The 18,820-nt window shown below is 36.6% G+C and overlaps 1 protein-coding gene across 1 annotated transcript in view; it reads right to left on the bottom strand.

The window, feature by feature from the left end:
* Positions 1-7,415: 7,415 nt before the first annotated feature.
* The window catches only part of LOC143427103 (UNC93-like protein MFSD11), a 34,128-nt gene continuing 22,723 nt past the window's right edge, over positions 7,416-18,820 (bottom strand). The window contains exon 2 of the mRNA XM_076901002.1: positions 7,416-8,705. Within this exon, the coding sequence (XP_076757117.1) occupies positions 7,434-8,705 (1,272 nt within the window). The 3' untranslated portion in view covers positions 7,416-7,433. The remainder of the gene's footprint in view (positions 8,706-18,820) is intronic.

Genomic DNA, 18,820 nt, shown 5'->3' with positions numbered 1-18,820 from the left:
TAACTATTTTCTTAATTAGTAACAAAATATTAAAATATGAAGAAAACACATTATATGTAGTAATGCGATTTACAAATCTGTTTTGAATCTGAAAATTGCATTAAGTACAATTAAAAAATTCAAAATTAATGAAATTTGTGATCACTTATGAACGAAGAAAGAGAGGGTATAGAAGGTAAAGAGAATAATAAATATGTATCATTTTGTTTCCCCGCCCAAGGCTGCACCTTATTAAATCCAACTATATGTTATGCATTCGTGCAATGATCCCTTTCACAAAATCATTGAGGTTAATTTTCATTTAACCAGTGGACAACTGTTTTCACGATAGTAACAATGACAAATGTAACTATGTATGTATACAGAATATAAGAACAAGTCAGAGATACGCGAGGTGTAACGTTCGCCGAACCACCAGCACCCTCCGGCAGAGCCACACGTACAGCTTGCCACCGCCACAGAAATGAGCGCACCGATACTCGATCAAACCGTCTGATCGCCGAGCTAAGGCAGCCACCCTCGCAACCAAGAGTTGGACCATACGATTGCACCACAGTATACAGTAGCGAAACTTTCTGTCGGCAACTTTGATGTTGGTGTTCCAAAAAATTGAGTGCACATGCACGTCATAAAAATCGCAGTCATCTGGATTTTAATCTCATTTGCATTTTTCTACTCCCTATCAACAAGATATTTTTTTATTATCTCCCAAGATAAACAAGAGAAAATATAATGAAAAATACAAAAAATATATTATACATTGTATATTTTATTTTAAAATTTATTTTAAAGTTACTTTATATATACTTAATACCTATATATACAAATATATCAGTAACAAACATAATATCTTAAAAGCAAAGGTTTCATTAGTGAAAAAAACGAAGATATCATATTTTTAATAAATAAATAAATAAATAAATAAATAAATAAATAAATAAATAAATAAATAAATAAATAAATAAATAAATAAATAAATAAATAAATAAATAAATAAATAAATATATATAAATATATATATATATATATGGCTCATAAAGAGTGCGGAAGCAGACCAAGCATGAACATAGGCGACGAACATTATACTGCACCTACATGGCCTCCCGTCAAAGGAATACAAGTGTAAGGAAAGTAGAAAATGATAAAATATACAAAGAAGTGAGAAACCTGTTAAAGAACAATAGGAAAATATTAAAAGTGAATAACATGAGATAGTTAAGGACAAAGGCTATGTTAATAGAAGTGCATAGTAATGACAATGTCAAAATGATAAACTAGGCCAACTTAGAGCAAATTGGTCTAAATACGTCGTCAAAAGATTGACCCAACACTTATGGTCTACGACGTTGAGAAAGAATGGAAGCCGGAAGAGTTGATAGAGGAGCTTGTCGGCGAAAACTTTGATGATACTTGCGAGGAGATATAAAGAAAAAGAGGTTCATACATGCTTTTAAAACTAAAAATGGCAATAAAGTGAACTGGATAGTTCAGATGCTTGCAAAATTATTTGCAAAAATCATCGCAGAGGGCAGGACCTTCATGCTGTGGCATGTATAAATATAGCACGATGTTATAAATGCCATGTGTATGGTCACGTGGCTAAATATTATAATGTGCAGACACTTTACGTAATATGCTCCGCCCAATAACACTATGGTTTTGGGCACAGGAGTGCCGAGGACGGTCACCGTAGTGTTTTAGCCGGTAAGAGTCCAGCATACCCCCAGAGCTTCACTAGCTCCAGGAGATCTATGAGGATATCTCCACGTTAGATAAAAACAAACGTAGAATTACACAATCAAAAAATATAATGGACCTAAAAGTTGTTCAGTTAAATGCAATGAGATTGATAACTGTAGCAGCTCAACCGAAAAATCTTTTAGTTAAAGAAGATATCGACGTCTTCTGTATTCAAGAACCCTATACTTATAAGTCTGCGGATACAATTCACCACCTATACTTCACGTTATACACCTGCGGACGCTGTGGGTGGCATATTTGCCAACAAAAAGCTGAATTACTTTTCCTTGAGCCAATATAATACAGATCAGATGATGATTATACAAATAACATATAAGAAATTTATCATGTACATAATAAACATATATTGTCAATTTCCTCTCCCAATTTCCTCCCGCCCTCTTTATTGTGCACGTCTTGACCGCTGGAGCGCTAAGTCGGTTCTGCCGTCTCCCAGCGCGATCCGGAAAAATTACAATTCTAACTATGTCGTTGTGGGGGTTGAGATACACGGATAGGTCCAAAAATTAAACTATTCGAAGTAGTGAGGGAAACGGCCGAATTATACTATTGGACAAAATCTAAACTAACTGGCCGCCCCCAAACCGAACTCGCTCTCAGGCGCCGTGTTGCCCTTAACACGTTCCGTCCCGCGTAACCCGTACTTGGGTTACGGGCATGTTTCCGTGGGGCCCGCGTAACCCGTACTTGGGTTACGCTTTTCTTGTTCAAGTTAAATATGATTTTCTGTTGCATTTTGAAAACAAATTTATTGGAACAAGTTCTGGAGTATAAATATAGAATATACAACATGAAAATTTAAAAACTACACAAATAACACTCTATTTTTTATTAATTTATATAGGATAAGATATTACATTATACTATGTCGTATGATATTCGTTGAAACAGTCCAGGCACATCTGTGGCGATTTTGGGCAATTCAAACAATAAGTTGTTGTTTTTTTAAGGTTTTTTTCCAGTGAACGGAAATGATTGTTGCGTACTATCGAACTCGTTCCATTGGATATTGTCCAATGAATCATTAGCTGTATCCAATTTCTCTTCTTCGTCTAAAACTAGTTCTGCTAATAATTCTTCAATATCTTCACTTGCATATGATTCATCAGTATCTGAGCCTGAACTTGACGAAATTCTATTTATGACTTTTCTTCTAAAATTCACAGCGTTTTCATCACTACTCTCACTATCAATTGTACTTTCACACCGTCTAGTAAACATTTCTGGGATAAAAAATTACTGATGTTCGTTTCAGAAAAAGTATGCTTCTCAACTGAATGATCTAGGATAACTGCAGTGAGATCCATTGCAGATCTCTAGTCGAAACGCTTATCGCTTTCCAGGGAAACTTCCGACTCGAGATCTTTTCCTTCTTCTTCTTCACTTTCATCATCTTTTTCCTCGGTTTCATTTCCGTTAAGAACTTCGTTAAGTATTTCTAAATTTACAAATTCTGTGCTTCACAATTTCTTTGTCACCGTTATGATCTAATCTTAATATATTACAGAGCGCTGTTAAATCTCCAACTACGTAACAGCTATCCACACTTCTTGAACATCCGAACTAACTAAAACTATATAAATACAAAAGTACGTTCCATATATCGCGCTGCTTTTCGACAAGTGTTGGTCATCACTCGCTCGCTACGACACCTAGGCACGTCGACAGTAGGCTCGACCGTATTATATACCAGACGTCCCATTTTCGGAAGTTCCGCTTTAAGTTTCACGTAATCCTTCCACATATGGCTGTCTCTTCTTTTCCATCAATTCTCTTTTTAAATTCCTCCCAATTGCCATTATTTCTGTCAACATATGCATCATCTATTTTATCTCTACTTATACTTATTTTAATCTATACTTAATCTAATTGAATATTGTACCGTTCTTCCTGGTGGTGCAAGGCAAACTGTTTCTGTCTCTGTCCTCACACAAGCAGCTCAGAATAGAGAGACCCATACGCATGTACCAGCAGAAACGCTAATAACACACATTCGTGCACAAAAAGAATGTACTATATATACTTAACAATTTCCTTTTTCGCTTTACACCTACTCCGGTCTTGTCACTTACCCGATAAGTTTTTAACTCTGAAGTCACTTACCCTGCTTTTGCTTTATTTTTCCTCTACCTTGGCCACCTCAAGAATTTTTCTGCTTTCTGTAATACCATTTATCAGACCAGAAGTATTCTAGAGAGGGTCTTGTGAGTGTTCTATTTTCGAACGCGGAAGTAAAAATACTGAAGCGGCTGCGCTGCTTCGGTTTTGCTGTGCTGTATAGATGGAGGAAGAAAGAAGGAAGGAAAAGAGAGGGGAAGAACGTTTCGTCCTGGGCCTGCTAGTGGACTTATCAGTAAGGCTACCTAGCAGACCCTGCCTTAGACGCTGGGATATTAGGGACAGTTCAGAACTTCTATATATTGGAAACGATGGGTCATTGGGTACTTTCAGGAAAGTGTAAATAGTGCTGTCCCTCTAGTGGCGAGTGCCGCCACAATACAAAAATCGAAATAGAAATAAAAATAGCTTGCAAGTACTGCATTATTCTTCTGTGGTGGCCTCCCGACACTCGCCACTAGAGGGACAACACCACTTACAGTTTCTCGATAGTACACAAATACCTACCCTGACCAATATATAGAAGTTCTGACCTGTCCCTAATATCCCAGCGTCTAAAGCAGGACCTACTAGGTAGCCTTACTGATGAGTCCACTAGCAGGCCCAGGACGAAACGTTCTTCCCCTCTCTTTTCCTTTCTTATTTTCTCTTCCATTTCTACATAGCAAACCAAAGCATCGTCGCTTCAAGTCCACTAGCAGGCCTAGGACGACGAAACGTTCTTCCCATCTCTTTTCCTTCCTTCTTTCCTCTTTCATTCTACAGCAAATCCGAAGCATTCTATCCTATCCCCTTACCTACTTTAATACGTAATTATATAACACTTCTTCCAATTTTTTCTCCATATTTTTATTCCTCCACCTTTTTGTCCCTATATCTAAAGTATTAATTTTCCTTCAACTTTTTGTTCAACTTGTCCTTCTCTTTTACATCTTTCAATCTTGCTTTTATTTTACCTATTCTTTTTTTATCTTCTCCATTTCTTTTCGACAATTCTTTTCATTTCCTTTATTCCTTCTCAGCAATTCGATTATACCAAGAGCAATAGCTTATTTTTTGAAAAGAGACTTTTTAGAATGCTCCGATACACTGGTTGATTTAACGACCAATGAATATTTACTTATAGCAAGGATGGATATTGAAATGATTGCGCCTTTACATTACTACTCTAATCTATTAATAAGAAGACCAGTGATTGTACATTTGAATGAGATAAGTTGAATGTATTCGAAGTTTATTACTGAATTTGTTTGATTTGAATATATTGTTGATCTTTCTCTGATTTGTTTTGACTTTTTCTGTATGTGCTTTTTCTTAGAACATTCGGGTTCGTTGTTCATTACATATTTTGCGGAAAAATAAGGGTACGGTGATTGATTTCAAATTGGTTGACAAATGCATAGTGGAAAAGGAAAAAAGTTCGTCCCTGACTAAAAGCCACTTGAGGGTATCGTTGCACCCTATGCTCAGAGTCGCTCAGACGAGGAGCTTTTTATTCATAGTCTCGCGGGTAGTCATGCGCATCGCTGGCGCTCTTCTACTGTGCATGTGCGCTTGCCGAAATACTTGTGTTTGTTTAAATTATTGCACATATATTTAATTGTTTTTAACTATTTATACACTTTATTTGTTTTCTTATAATTATTACAATGTAATGGGGCCATTACACTACGGGTAAGCGTATTGTCACTATATGTTCGACAAATGGAAAATGATGACAATAGGCTTGGTCCGGTCTGTTAATTATATCTCTCATCCCATATAATTACACTTGCATGGTCAAGTAATTTTTATGTACAGACTGCGGACGTACATCTTAGATCGTTTCAAGCATTTAGTTTAGACTTCGTTAATAAGTGACTAATGAAAATTAATAAGCAATCAGAGAGTACATAAAGCTTGTATTTGTTTATTCAAGCGTGGATTTTGGCTGGTGACTAAAATAAGCCAACGCTACTTACCTTAGTACCAGAATATTTTTATCATCGTACTATACTAATAATAGCTCTGTTCTCTATTCATCGCAACTGTTTAACCTTGAAAGCTAATTCTATGAAAGCTAATTAATTTTTAAGAAAAATGCTGCACTCAAATCGAAATTAATTTATCTATTTATTGATTAAATGTCAATTCGTATTGTGCTAAGAAAGGATGCAATAAATTACAAAATAGCATGGAACAATATCGAAAATTACTTCTCAAGTGTTATCCATCATCATCTGGTAATACATGCATATTACGTACGGTAGTAATAGAAAATTTGTGCCACCATGAAGTATACTTTCAATGATGAATTGTAACGTTTGAGACGATATCGGTAACAAATTGATTTGAGATTCAATTTTCAACTTATTATATAATGTATAAAACATTTTATTTCTTTTCAACCCCGCATGTACTTTTTGGAAAAGAATCATAATGAAAAAAAAGTCAGCTTTTTATCCGTGGAAATCTTTATTTAACATATTTTTGTGTACAATATTCCAAAGTATCGAAAATTAGGTTAATTTGTAGAGATATAAAATAATAATAATTCTTATAGGCATTTAATTGAGATTATTTATGTATACACTGAGTCTCGCCGATTCTGGCATGGTGTTGTACAACACTGATACATGCTCAGACCAGGGCCTGAACGGCGAGGAGGACAGGGTGGAAGGGCCATGTTCGTAAATAAAATTCTAATCATTTATTCATCATCCATTACATCTTATGCGATGCGTTCTGGTATGATGCAAGAGATGTATGATGAAACAATACATGATTTTAATGTATATTCTTGTTACAAAAACGTCCAAATTTTTCATTTTTTCCATCTTAATTATTTTCGGTAACGGTATATTTCACACAGAAACTTACACCATGATACACTATACCACTCATACCGTGATATATTTTCTATTTACCAACTCACTAGACGCCTAAGCATACGTTAGTATCACATACCGCGCCAAAATCGATGAGACTGGTACATTACAGTAGTATAGAATTTTGCGCAGCACGAGTTAACTCGAGTGTGCACGTTACACATAATATTGAAGAGTATGAAAAACCTTAAGATTTATAGACAATTTGCGGAATTTCATACTTCAAAAAGTTATCGATAAGAAATGATTTTGTAACGTTATAGTCAAGAATATCACATTATATATTTACATTATATCTTTATGGGCAATATACACATTATACATTTACATTATATTATATATTTTTATGTGCAATATACGAATACTAATACGCGAGTTGTTAAAATAGATTTTTTTTTATAAATTTCTCCATCATAATTATTTCATTATTCGCATGATACTTCAAAACCATGTGTTCCCAAAACCGTTGTAAGAATTACGATATTGCAAGTTAATGAATTGGTTCTATCCTCGGCTATTGTTAGCATAAAAAAGTAAGTAAATTGATTGAAGGCAACCAAATTACGCGCACGCGTTGTTAACTCTGCACATTACCCGTTTTTGACAAAACGATGTACCATGTAAGTAACTTTTCCCACAAGGAATAGAATAATGAATTTATCCTGCTAAACATCGTTCTAATTTTAGTTAATCCTGTGTCAGATCGCTTTCCGAGTGTGCATTTTCTTTTTCTCTCCTCGTAACATATTCGACGAAACAAAATGCAGTGGTACCAATAATAATTGCTATTGTTAAAACAAGTAATTGTATATGTAGGTTCAAAGCACTACTGTAAGCAAAACTTACCGCGGCTGCGACCGACTGACAGAATTTAAATAGTGCAAAAGCTGATGCACTATTCTGTACAAAAAGTGTACCTAATAAGGAGTAGACTTGAGTGTTAAAACAAGCATCGCCAAAACCCAGAGCGAGACTACCGAGCATCGCTAAAATTGGCGAGGGGTTAATGTATCCTATATTATCTGTATCACTGAAAGGTGAATCAGTTGGCAAATTTAAAAAAATAGTAACGAAGGCGAATAAGTGCACGCCAAATCCGGTAATCATGACCGACCACACGCCACAAATACGAGACACCTTTGAAGCAAAGATACCAAAAAGAGCTCCACCGATCACTTCTCCTATTCCGATAAAAATCCCAGAAAGGCCAACTAAACGTTTACGTGAATCCCCAATCGCTTTAGTAAATCCAATGCTCGATGAGTAGACACCGGAATAAAATGTCAATACCAAGCCGGTATATACAAATGTCAGAGATAACAAAAGCATTCTTGGCGTGATGAAGAGAGAGAATGCATCTACGAAAGCGTGCCAAGCTGCTAACAGTGGTTTCTCTTTTGCAGGTTCTGGTATTCGAAGTTCTTTGTCCGCACTTGAAACACCTTCAGCTTCGCCTAAAACTAGCCTTTGCGACACTCTTCTTAAAGTAGCCAATATGATAGTACCAAGGATTGCTAATGCAGTCAGCACACCGAAGACAAGTTTTCTTTTCGGCGCGTTTATCTTAGCATCGGTGAACATAAAGTAAACGAAGAGGTTACCAGCGAACATCGAAGTTTGAAAAATTGCCCAGAATATTCCAGCATTTCTGGACATTGTATCTGCGTCGCTACACTCCGTTAAATATTGTCCGTGTCCTGTCCATATTAAAGCAGCTCCAAGACCTAGGACGCACGAGGCAGCATAAAGTAGAGCGTTTTGCGGCCAGAGGAAAGATCCTATGAAAAGGACGTAGCAGCAAGCGCCGGTAAATATAGCGATCGTTGGCCCTGCTAAAGAGATGTACGACGGTGCTAACCAGTTGCACGTGGCAAAAACGGCATAGATCAGCGCTAAACTAATGTAGGCCTCGGCGGTGAAATTTGGATTTTCCTCGCTAATACTTTTCAGCACGGTTTTCTGCACAAAAAATAAACCTTATACAATACAAATGCATTAACATATACATTCTGATTAATCATCTCCCTACTTTAGATATACATAGCAGTGGACTACCTGGCTTTGTCATTTCACCTGTCTCACTTGTTTTGTATAATATTAGAAGATCAGGTCAAGTTTCAGATCGAAGTTAAATAATTTCGAGCAGCCCGTAATTTAATTAATTCGATATTAAAAAAACTATCAAAAAACAAAATACATCCAATTATATTTTATGTCCACCTCTGAACTGTTCGATTGCTAACCGAAACATTTCTCGATATCATAAAGAACAAGCGACATATATATCAGATGATACAGTTAAGTAAGACCTCTGCGCACAAATATCTTATCCGTATTTTCCATTTTATACTACTTTTGTTACTATTGTACTTTAACAAGTTGTGCTGATTTAAACACTCATTCCGTGAAGCATTAACTTAAAAATGTTATATGTACGAGTTTCTGTTTGAAGATTGAAAAATCCATTATTATTTAGGAGTACACACTTTATTTCTTCGTACACAGTTTCGCGCCTTTATCTTTCCATTTCTAGTATAAGATTTTTAACCAAAATTTCGGTTTCTCCATGAAACGTATACTTTGGATAATATTTGTGGCACATGGGAGGAAGGCTTACTTGAATATGCCCGATCTGAGTCAATGTCAATTATTTGGAATTATATGCATAAACTTGGATCGTTGGTACGCCTGTGTCACAGCCTTGCTCGTCATACTCTCACTATTACACGTCAATTAGTTACTAGAAAAATACTATCATGGGGGTTTTTATAGACAAATTTATCTAATATCTAGAACTTTGTTTATCATCATTTGAACACATTCATTGCTTTAAGTACCTATAATTCAATCTTGGAACTAGTGCTAACTGATAAAATATTGAAAAATTCTTTCAAGATAATTATGTGTGAGAAAAGTTCTAAATTATCGGGTGTACAAGTAAGTCGTAAAGGATTTTTTATGAAAATTGGAGCTTTATTATGCAAAGATGGTAACAAATTGATTACTCGAAATTTTGTTCATTGCTAGCCATTACTTATCTCATTTTTTGGAAGCATATAAATTCAGCATTGAAACAACGACAGATACATAAAATATAATCTTTGATAATAGGGCAGGATGAGTAGAATATCCCATTTGAGTGTTTTCAAGTACTTCGTAACTGGCACTGCAACATATGGTCGAACATTATAGCGCTGCAAAATCACTTTGTCGTTTCATTTGATTTCATTTTGTCGTTTCACCAAGTATAGAGCATAAGCTTTGATCCATAAATATTTGGTTTCACCGTTAATGTTAGATTGTCGTAATAATTCCATCTTTGCTTTTCGAGCAGTTGTTCGCTAGTAAAAGATCTCCTTTAATTCGTACAACATCGGATTTCCTTGCTTTTGGACTATTCTTATAGCTTTCAGGCATAATAAAATTGCTGGTTGAGCTCTTTCTTCATGTCCCTTGTCCACCGTGCAAAAAACACCAATTTTGAACCAGTGCTCACAAGTTGAAATTAATGGAGCATAGTTCTTATACGCCTCGCACAACATCGATAATCTTCAGCTGCTTTCTTCTTCTAATCGAAGTAGAAAAGTAAAGCTTCCCGCAAATTGCATTTCGTTGGCACAATATTCGACATATTTAAAATTCAAAAAACTATGTTGTTTACACTTCAACAAAATAAGACGTACTAAAAAGTAAAATCTAATAATGATACTTTAACATGAAGGTGGTTAGGTTATGGTCCGATACGATTTAATACTAGTAAAATCCTCTCTTGTAGACCGTTTAAAACTTACTTGTACTCCTAATAAATAATGAAATGATGCTATTTGATGGTGATAAAGTAAGTGAGGCAGGAAGAAGATAAAGCTACATGAAGTAAGATTACCCTGATAGGCGAGGAGTATGCATACGTTAGAAGGGGTTACGTATGTCGGTAAATAGAATATTAACCTATCGACATTAATCATGAGGGTCCTATGTGAAATGCTCTGGCATAAAAAAAGGTTAACTTTTTTGTAAGCATTTTAATGATGACGATAGTTCTTTCTGCACATAGCTTTCTGAATTTTTGAATGAGTTCGTAAAACACTAAACTCGCAAATTTCTATAACTTTAACTAAATATCAAAACAATCGCTAACTAGAATCTATTTATTTTAATTTGACGTAAACTATTTACCTTCGCTTTTTAATAATCAGCCAAATCTTAGACTCTCTTTATGGGGTCCGTCGCAAAGGAACAGAAAACGTAAGGCTCTCGAAGGACACGCTCCTGACAAAAGGCTATTTTTGAGGATCAGACGCTTTAGTTCACTTCGTATCGACTTTTTCAACTATGAATTTTAGAAAGTTTATTTTTGTGTCCTCGATGGGTATTTTTTCAAGGTCAGGCCAATATGTGCACGGAAGGCTATCACGGTCGTGCAAGTTCCTTTTCACCCTTTTACTGTTGATTGGCAATGCGCATCGTTTCGACAAAAACCAATCGGAATTCACGCTCTGCACAGTGAAGAGAGTTGAGGACCGGACTCCCAAAAAACTTCAACACCAAATATTTAGAACGAGATCAACTTTTCGTGCGACGCAACAAAAATAATAAAACCAACTCCTTATCGATACGGAGAAAAGTTAAATAAGGTAAAGGTAAAGGTACCAGTAAATGACCAATTTTCAGAAAACATAACAAAAATAAGGTTTTTCTAAGTTGTGCATTTTTGATGAAAATGAATTTCAGATGCCATAACATCTGTCAGTTGAATTTTAAAACAATTATGAACGTAAAGTGAAGTATGCTTATTAACAACAAACGTTTGATTAAGGTAATTAGTATGTCGTTATATTTCTATTTGCTTGGCACTTCTGTTAAGAATGGATGTACGGTTTATGTAAAATTCTCACCACATTTTATAAGTGATAAATGCATGGTTTTTGTTATTCTGACCACAGTAATTTATTTAGGGATCAAATTCTGAATATTATTATACTAACAATTTTCAGAATATTGTTATTCTAGCAATTTTCAGAAGCTCGCAGACGTGATCATTCAAATTTATTTACGTTTTATATATAACTCTGTTAGGAATATAAAATATAATTATAAACTTTGTAGCACACTGCGTTCTAATGCATAATCACACGGTCAACTATTGACTGCATCCGCCGTTAATCATTAACCAGTGTTCAATGTTTTGAGAGATCCATGTGTGTGACATCATAAACACCGCCGAAAAATTAAAATTCTTTTACTTAATTACTTATTTCAAAAATTATTTCATTATTAATCAAAAGATGCTACCTACCAACGATTCCTTTAGACATTATTCTGAAGGGACAATGAAGGCAGCCGTTGAAAGGGACTTTTCCAATTTTAAATTAAATTGGAAAGAATGGGATCCATGATAAGAAATAGCTACAGCTGATTTCCTAGTTACGATCGAAGAACTTATAACTAGCGTAAAACGTGGACGACCTACCGAAAGTGAAAGTACGGAAGCACATTTGCCGCAAATAGAGTATTTGAGAAAAGGTCCCTGATTTTTAAATGAAAACATTGAATCTGAATAACTTAGCACATTTCAATGCTCAACAGAACAGTGAACTGGGAATCGTGCTATGAAAGATAACCGAAATCGAGCTAACGAATCTATAATCGACAACAAAAATCGAACAGTGTTGCTTCTCGATAATAATACTCAAGCTGAGGACCCTGCCAACGTAGATACAATTCCAGTAACCTTGCTCTTGATAAAACCACTCCACCTGAAGAATCCTTAAATGATGACGTTATTTCAGCAGTGCCGACTCAGAAGGACAAAAACAATACAACTTGGCAACATGTCATGAATCCATCACTGTTGCTAAACAATGTTAACAATTCTTTTAAGCAAACTTCAAAACAACCTAACTACCCAAGTTACTATGTCTCGTACTTCAAACTACAACCACATCATGTGTAACGCCAATTGCTGGTACTTCATATAATGTTTCGAGTCCATGTAAAAAACATTTTTATTATCAACACATAGAAAAAGAAAGAATAAACATAAAGAAAATGGGAGAAGAAAGAATGCTTTTTATTGCTTCCAAGAAACTTTGTTAAGAATATTTTCTGAATAAAATAAAGAACAAAGAAGAGATGGAGCGATTAAAAGAAGAGCACGCAGCAAAAAGGCAAAGGAAAGAGAGAAAGTTAAAAGCTAAACAAAACAGGACACGTCAACTAGAATTTCAAAGAGCAAAAAAGTTTTAAAATATTCTTCTGAGAATTGAAATTCCAATTCTCTTTTCCAATTTGATTTTGTTATAGAAAGTGAAGGGAACGAAGAGGTCAACGAAGAAAACGAACTGTTGAACAAAAATGAATGATCTGCCTGACTACCTGTTGGAAAATTTGTGTACAAACACGTCATATTTATGAGGGAAATATTTCCCTGGAAAAATTCTTCGTGCAACTAAAACTAAAGCAGTTATTTCAGCCACGAAAATGTTCGAGGAAATAATTCCACAGCCATAAGGCTGTGACCAGAGAAGCCTGATGTGCTGGCGTACGAATGGAAGGCTCTACTTCCTTATATCAATAAGCGGACGAAATCAAGCAGAATTTGCAACGTCTACTCTATTCCCAAGTAAATTGCTGAATATATATTCAGCTGAAATAATATTGCTCATATTGCTGAAATAATATTCTGGAATTGACTTGTTTTATTTCTTGTTTTATTCTTTAATTATGAATTGTGCTAATAATTGTTAAAACTAAGTGATACTAAACTGATTCCCAATATTAATGTTTTAACCTTTCTTTTAGTATAAGTAGTCAGCTAGTAAGGAACAGCGGGTCTATTACTAGTGTTGGTAGTTTACCATTGTTCCCGTAGGAGATTTCTCTTAACTGGTTAACTATTGGTATTATTACCTTACAAACGCGAACGCAGTTATCGATATCGAGTGTTTGTGCGGAAATCTTTCCAGAAAGTGACATAGCCTTAGCTGAGTTACTTCGTGTCAGGCTTGCCATTTCGACCATTCAGGGAGTAAAATTCTTGAATACAGCGACAGAAAACAATCTGAAAAAACAACAGAAAGGAAAAGCGGAGAGAGCGCCGCCATGCGTTCTCCATAGGGGAACACTGCAAGAAGATAACTGTATGTAAATTTTCAGAATTCTTCGGAACCAGCGAGGAGAAGACGGCAAAGGCAAGTCCGACACGATGAACTAAACGTTATACATGTCATATAATACATACAATTACACAAATTAAAGTGCGAAAACGCAAGTGTTCAAGAGAGAGAGTGAGAGAGTGAGGGGGGGGGGGGGGGGGGGAGGTCTAAAAAGATACGCAGGCTTACTTGTTCGTTGCTTCCGGTGAACAAACTTACCCGTTACTGCGATTAATTAATGGATCAACGTGGATCCTCGTGTTTAAAGAATTGGTGACAGACGGCTTCACTGTTCGGTCTTTATAACCGAACGTACTAATCTTCAAACACAGAAAATAGCAGCATAAAAGAGGACAAAACCGAACCGACTCTACTGTCAGTTTTTGCATTTAATTAAGTACATAATAACCGTACGCCTCACATGGAGCAGCAATAATATCTAAGAAGTCGTTACTTTGAGTCAAGAGCATAGCGTTATTCTTTCACTACATGGAGCAATAGCTCTAATAAGACAGTTGCATTTTCACTTTCGACACTTTTGTATCATTGTTTCATTGTTTAAGTCGAGACGTTTCTTGGGTTTATTACATGCTACGGTCGAAGGTTGTGACACACGGAATTCCCGTGTACGGTATCCGAGAGTGCACTTACTACTTGCGGATGACCGATGGTTCGGGGGCGTTCAATTTTCCATTTCTCCAAAGCTTTTATACATCCAATCAATTTTGCTATCCGTGCCCTTCATCAAAATTCATAACGTTTGACGGGCAATATACAGTAGAATAGAATTCAACAAGTAACCCAAATACTTGTTGTACACATCTGTTAGACTAACAAACATCATAACAAGCTACTAGTATTCACATAATAATCAGAAGTTAGAGTTCGCAATTATTGGAAGAGCGAACATATCACATTTGGAACCGCAAGAAAAATATGCAGTCCACTATAACACAAACTCAGCTCTCTCTTTATTAAATTAACGAACAAAGCAGCGTTTACAGCCATCGCCAACAAACAGCACGATACGTGGTGCTACATGCACTGTGTCGGTCGACGATAAAAAGAGCGAGCAAGAAACTGCGCGTCGGCACCTGCCAAACTAAACTCGTTCGAACGAGCAGGCAGCGAACCTCGCAGCAGCGTCGACCACTTCGGAGATAGGTGGACTAAAAAGAAGCAAGTGGACCTTCTGAGAAGAGAAGAGAGATGAAAACTCAAGAGACGGTCGCGATCTCCAAATCACCATGGAGAAGCTGAGAACGCTAGTTAACAAGTTCGAGATGCTATAGAGAAACGTAGACAGCAATCTTCCCCCTACGAAAGATACGCTAGTACGGCAACCACCAACCGCGATTCAAAGCCCCTTAAAAGAAGAGTTCACATGTCGAAAAAGAGACTTGAAGACATCAAAAAGGAAGTAGTCGCAAAGTAAGAGGTGAAGAATCCAGCACTGCCCAGAAACAAGAGCATGGCCAAAAAAGAGGAAATTACGATCGCGGCGCGAGTCATGCTTAACGAGCAAAGCTCACCGACGTGAGTCGACGAGACGCACAGGTGGTATCGCACACCCCACCCGGTCTGACAGACATACAAATAGCGACATACGTATCCGCGCGCCGACGGAACGGCAATCCGTCGAGCGCACTGCAGCTCTCACGTGCCATACAAGAAAACTTAGGAAGAACTGCAGCTCACCAACAAAAGAGCAAAAACACGCGCCTACGACGAACTCATCACGTTACAGGAGAATCTGTAGAAGCGACCGCATAGAATTGTATGCAATAAACTCTGACTGTGGGCGCCACAATTACGGAAACAATGAGCGTTTTTCATTGTTACTGGAGAACTGATCCTCCATGAGAAATTCCATGTGCAACCAAAACAAATATTTTGCTTCGAGTTTCCGGCAGATTTCTCGCGCCGAAATAGACTGAAAGCGTTTGAAAAAGTATACAGGCTCTTTCCACCAGCGCAGACGAAGGTCATCGCAGGATTTTATTCGGTAAAAGTCTGAAACAAGCCTCCTCAGTTTCGAGTATCCATGAAGATATCCACATGTTAAAAAAAAAAAAAATAAAGTGTTACTTATGTTCAAAAGTTACAACAATCGCACGACAAATTTCATCGTCGTATATTATTTGTTAGGAAAAAATGTATAACACCACTCCACGTAGGTTTCATGAATATGTGCCACCTCATCGAGACAAAAAAAGAAGGGAAACAAAGGAAGCAGGGAGTTGGAAAGGTGGAAATTGGTCAATTGATCGAGCGTAGCAATAGAATGAGAAGAATGTAAAGTGTTATTAATACAGCAATGTAAGGAAGGTGAAAAAATCAATGGACCGGGACAAGGATGCTGAAGGACAGCCCGAAATTAGAGTGCCAGAGGCAGCAGATCCTGAGACTGCGAAACCTGAAACTGTGAATCCAGAGACTATAAAACTATCGGTGTTCGTGTATCTACAATTCCGGAACTTGAATTGACGTTATGGTGGCACGAGTTCTATTTCGGCCATTATCTTATGATGTTGAATGAAGCTTTGTGGATCGACCAAGCGATCCCTCCATAATTTCCAGTTAACTTCATTTGTTTCTTGATTCTTTGCATTACACAATGGTAGTATTGGGTAAAGACAATCTTCGTAAATTGAATGAGAAGCGCGGTCGCGTTAAACCATTTAACAAGATTCATAAGCTTCTGTGAGGCACTCATGGACAGACTATAGACATTGATGCCATTCAGGAACGGTTTAATAGAAATGCGACATTGATTGAGTTTCAAGATTTATAAGATTGTATAATGTTAGTAGCGGAAACGCTACAATTTTGGGAAAATTTTAAAAACGCATATCATGACGTAACGGCTTCTAATTCGTAAAATGCTAGGGCAGCTGTTACCTCACCGATGGCATCTGATGCATTTCTTGCCGCCAAATTGTCGTTAAAACATTTTGTAATGATGTCTCCAGCATTTGCTTGATTACACAGAAAGTGAAAATCCGTCGATGGTAGATCCGGCAAATACGAAGAATGAGATAAAGTTTCAAAATTAAACATGTTAATCTTTTGTACCGCTCTTTTTTAGTACCTTTTGACTGTTATGGTTTCTCAAAAACTTGTAATGAATCGCACCAGCCATTGACTACCAAACTGTAAATATCGTCTTTTTCGGATATAAAGCTGACTTCGGCATGTATCGTGGTGATCCACCCACGTCTAATTATTGGGCAGTACGTCTTCTATTGTCGTATAGGATCCATTTTTTATCGCATGTCATAATGCTATGAAAAATGGTTAACTATGATTTTGAATCGGTAACCAAAAGGTTGCCGGTTAAACTAACAGATTTCAACTACTCGTCAATAATGCCCTGCTCTGGCCTTTTACGAAGTTCAGTTTCAAGGCTTTCATCTCCGGTTTCAAATTTTTGATACTATGGCAAAGTTCTTAGATAAGTTAAAATTCTTCCCAAATCTTGCAATAGATTCCCACGGTCCAGCGTGAATCTTGTCTTGACCAAGTTCGCGCGCTATCAACACGCTAACTGCGACATCCGTCTGGATAGTGTCCGTCCCTAAGAATCCTTCGAACCCTTCAATTGTACCTAAAGTTTCCATCGCGATTGAGCGTTATCCAGTCGTGTTCGATGTGTCCTAATTTTCCATCCATCCCTTTCCATCGTAGCTTTTCGATCCCCTTTCGTATGCGTTTTTAAAAGAACGTCAGTTATCAGTTAATAGTCAATCAGTCACACAGTCACAGACTTTGTTATCGTTATTGTTATTCTCATTTTTCAATCGCGATTATTATCTCGTTGTTGGCTGTCGTGATATGTTTATTAAAAATTGAGTGCAGAAACTGTGCGTTGCACGTTTATTTAACCCACACGTCTCAATACCATCAACGAAACGTATGATCATTGATTGTATCATTATCAAATGTAGGATTAATATTTCTAGCAGCAGTTGCTGCGTTCTTACCACTTTTTCACTCGTATAAGGAAAGTACGCGGAAATCACGCTGATTTGTGTCGGAAAACGAATCGTAAATCTGTGAGGTTAGATGAGCAAGTAAAACAAGCGAAGGCCAAATCTGACAAAAGAAGATCTGCCCTTATAGTTAGGCATAAAATATATACAAAAATTTTATAAGTTTTGTTAAAGGGGAACTTGGTAACAGAAATTAAAATTTGTAAAAAATTTCTTAATTTTAACTTTTTAGTGATCGGTACGACAAACGAAAAAGGTAGCACAAAGTATAAGTTAGGGTATCTAGTGCCTACAGGGTTAGAATATATTGATATTTATAGGTCATAGGAATTCATTGCTGAAACCAATGCAGCTTGTTAGTGGGAAAGACAGGGGGAAAAAGAAAACAATCATAGACATACATCCCTAGGTTCATTGTATGTTGGTATTCTGGATAGTTCTGGAAATATCATCTCATGTTCTAACCTGGAGGAATGGGAGGAATGATAGTTACGGATGTGTATGAACAATTCGTAAGCTAGTAGATAGTTTCCCTGCATGGTGCAAGTAGAAGAAAGATGGACTTGTCGTTTGCGAGATTTTCGCACTATCTACAGCGGGATCTATCGTTGTAAATAGTTAATTTTTAGAAAGAGTATATTATAATAATGTTAGCTTGATAAAAAGATTGCACTATTCTCGGCTAATATGTAAATACGATGTAAAAAATATTATTCCAATGTATGAATTCTCGTTATTCCAATGTTATGAATTCTCGTGCGAGTAATATTTCATACAAACGTTTAACCGCAACACCACCGGATTTTTGAAGGATGTGCGGAAACTTCTACAGGAACATGAACGAATGATGTTCAGTCATCTGGTCTTAATTCTTGTTCGGCTTCAACAACATCGTATCGTTTTGAGCGCTGATATAACCAAGATGTGC

Source organism: Xylocopa sonorina, chromosome 9 (genome assembly GCF_050948175.1).
Source record: "Xylocopa sonorina isolate GNS202 chromosome 9, iyXylSono1_principal, whole genome shotgun sequence".
Taxonomy (NCBI): Eukaryota; Metazoa; Arthropoda; class Insecta; order Hymenoptera; family Apidae; genus Xylocopa; species Xylocopa sonorina.
The sequence above is the reverse complement of the archived record's forward strand: the minus strand, read 5'-3'. Positions and strand labels throughout refer to the sequence as shown.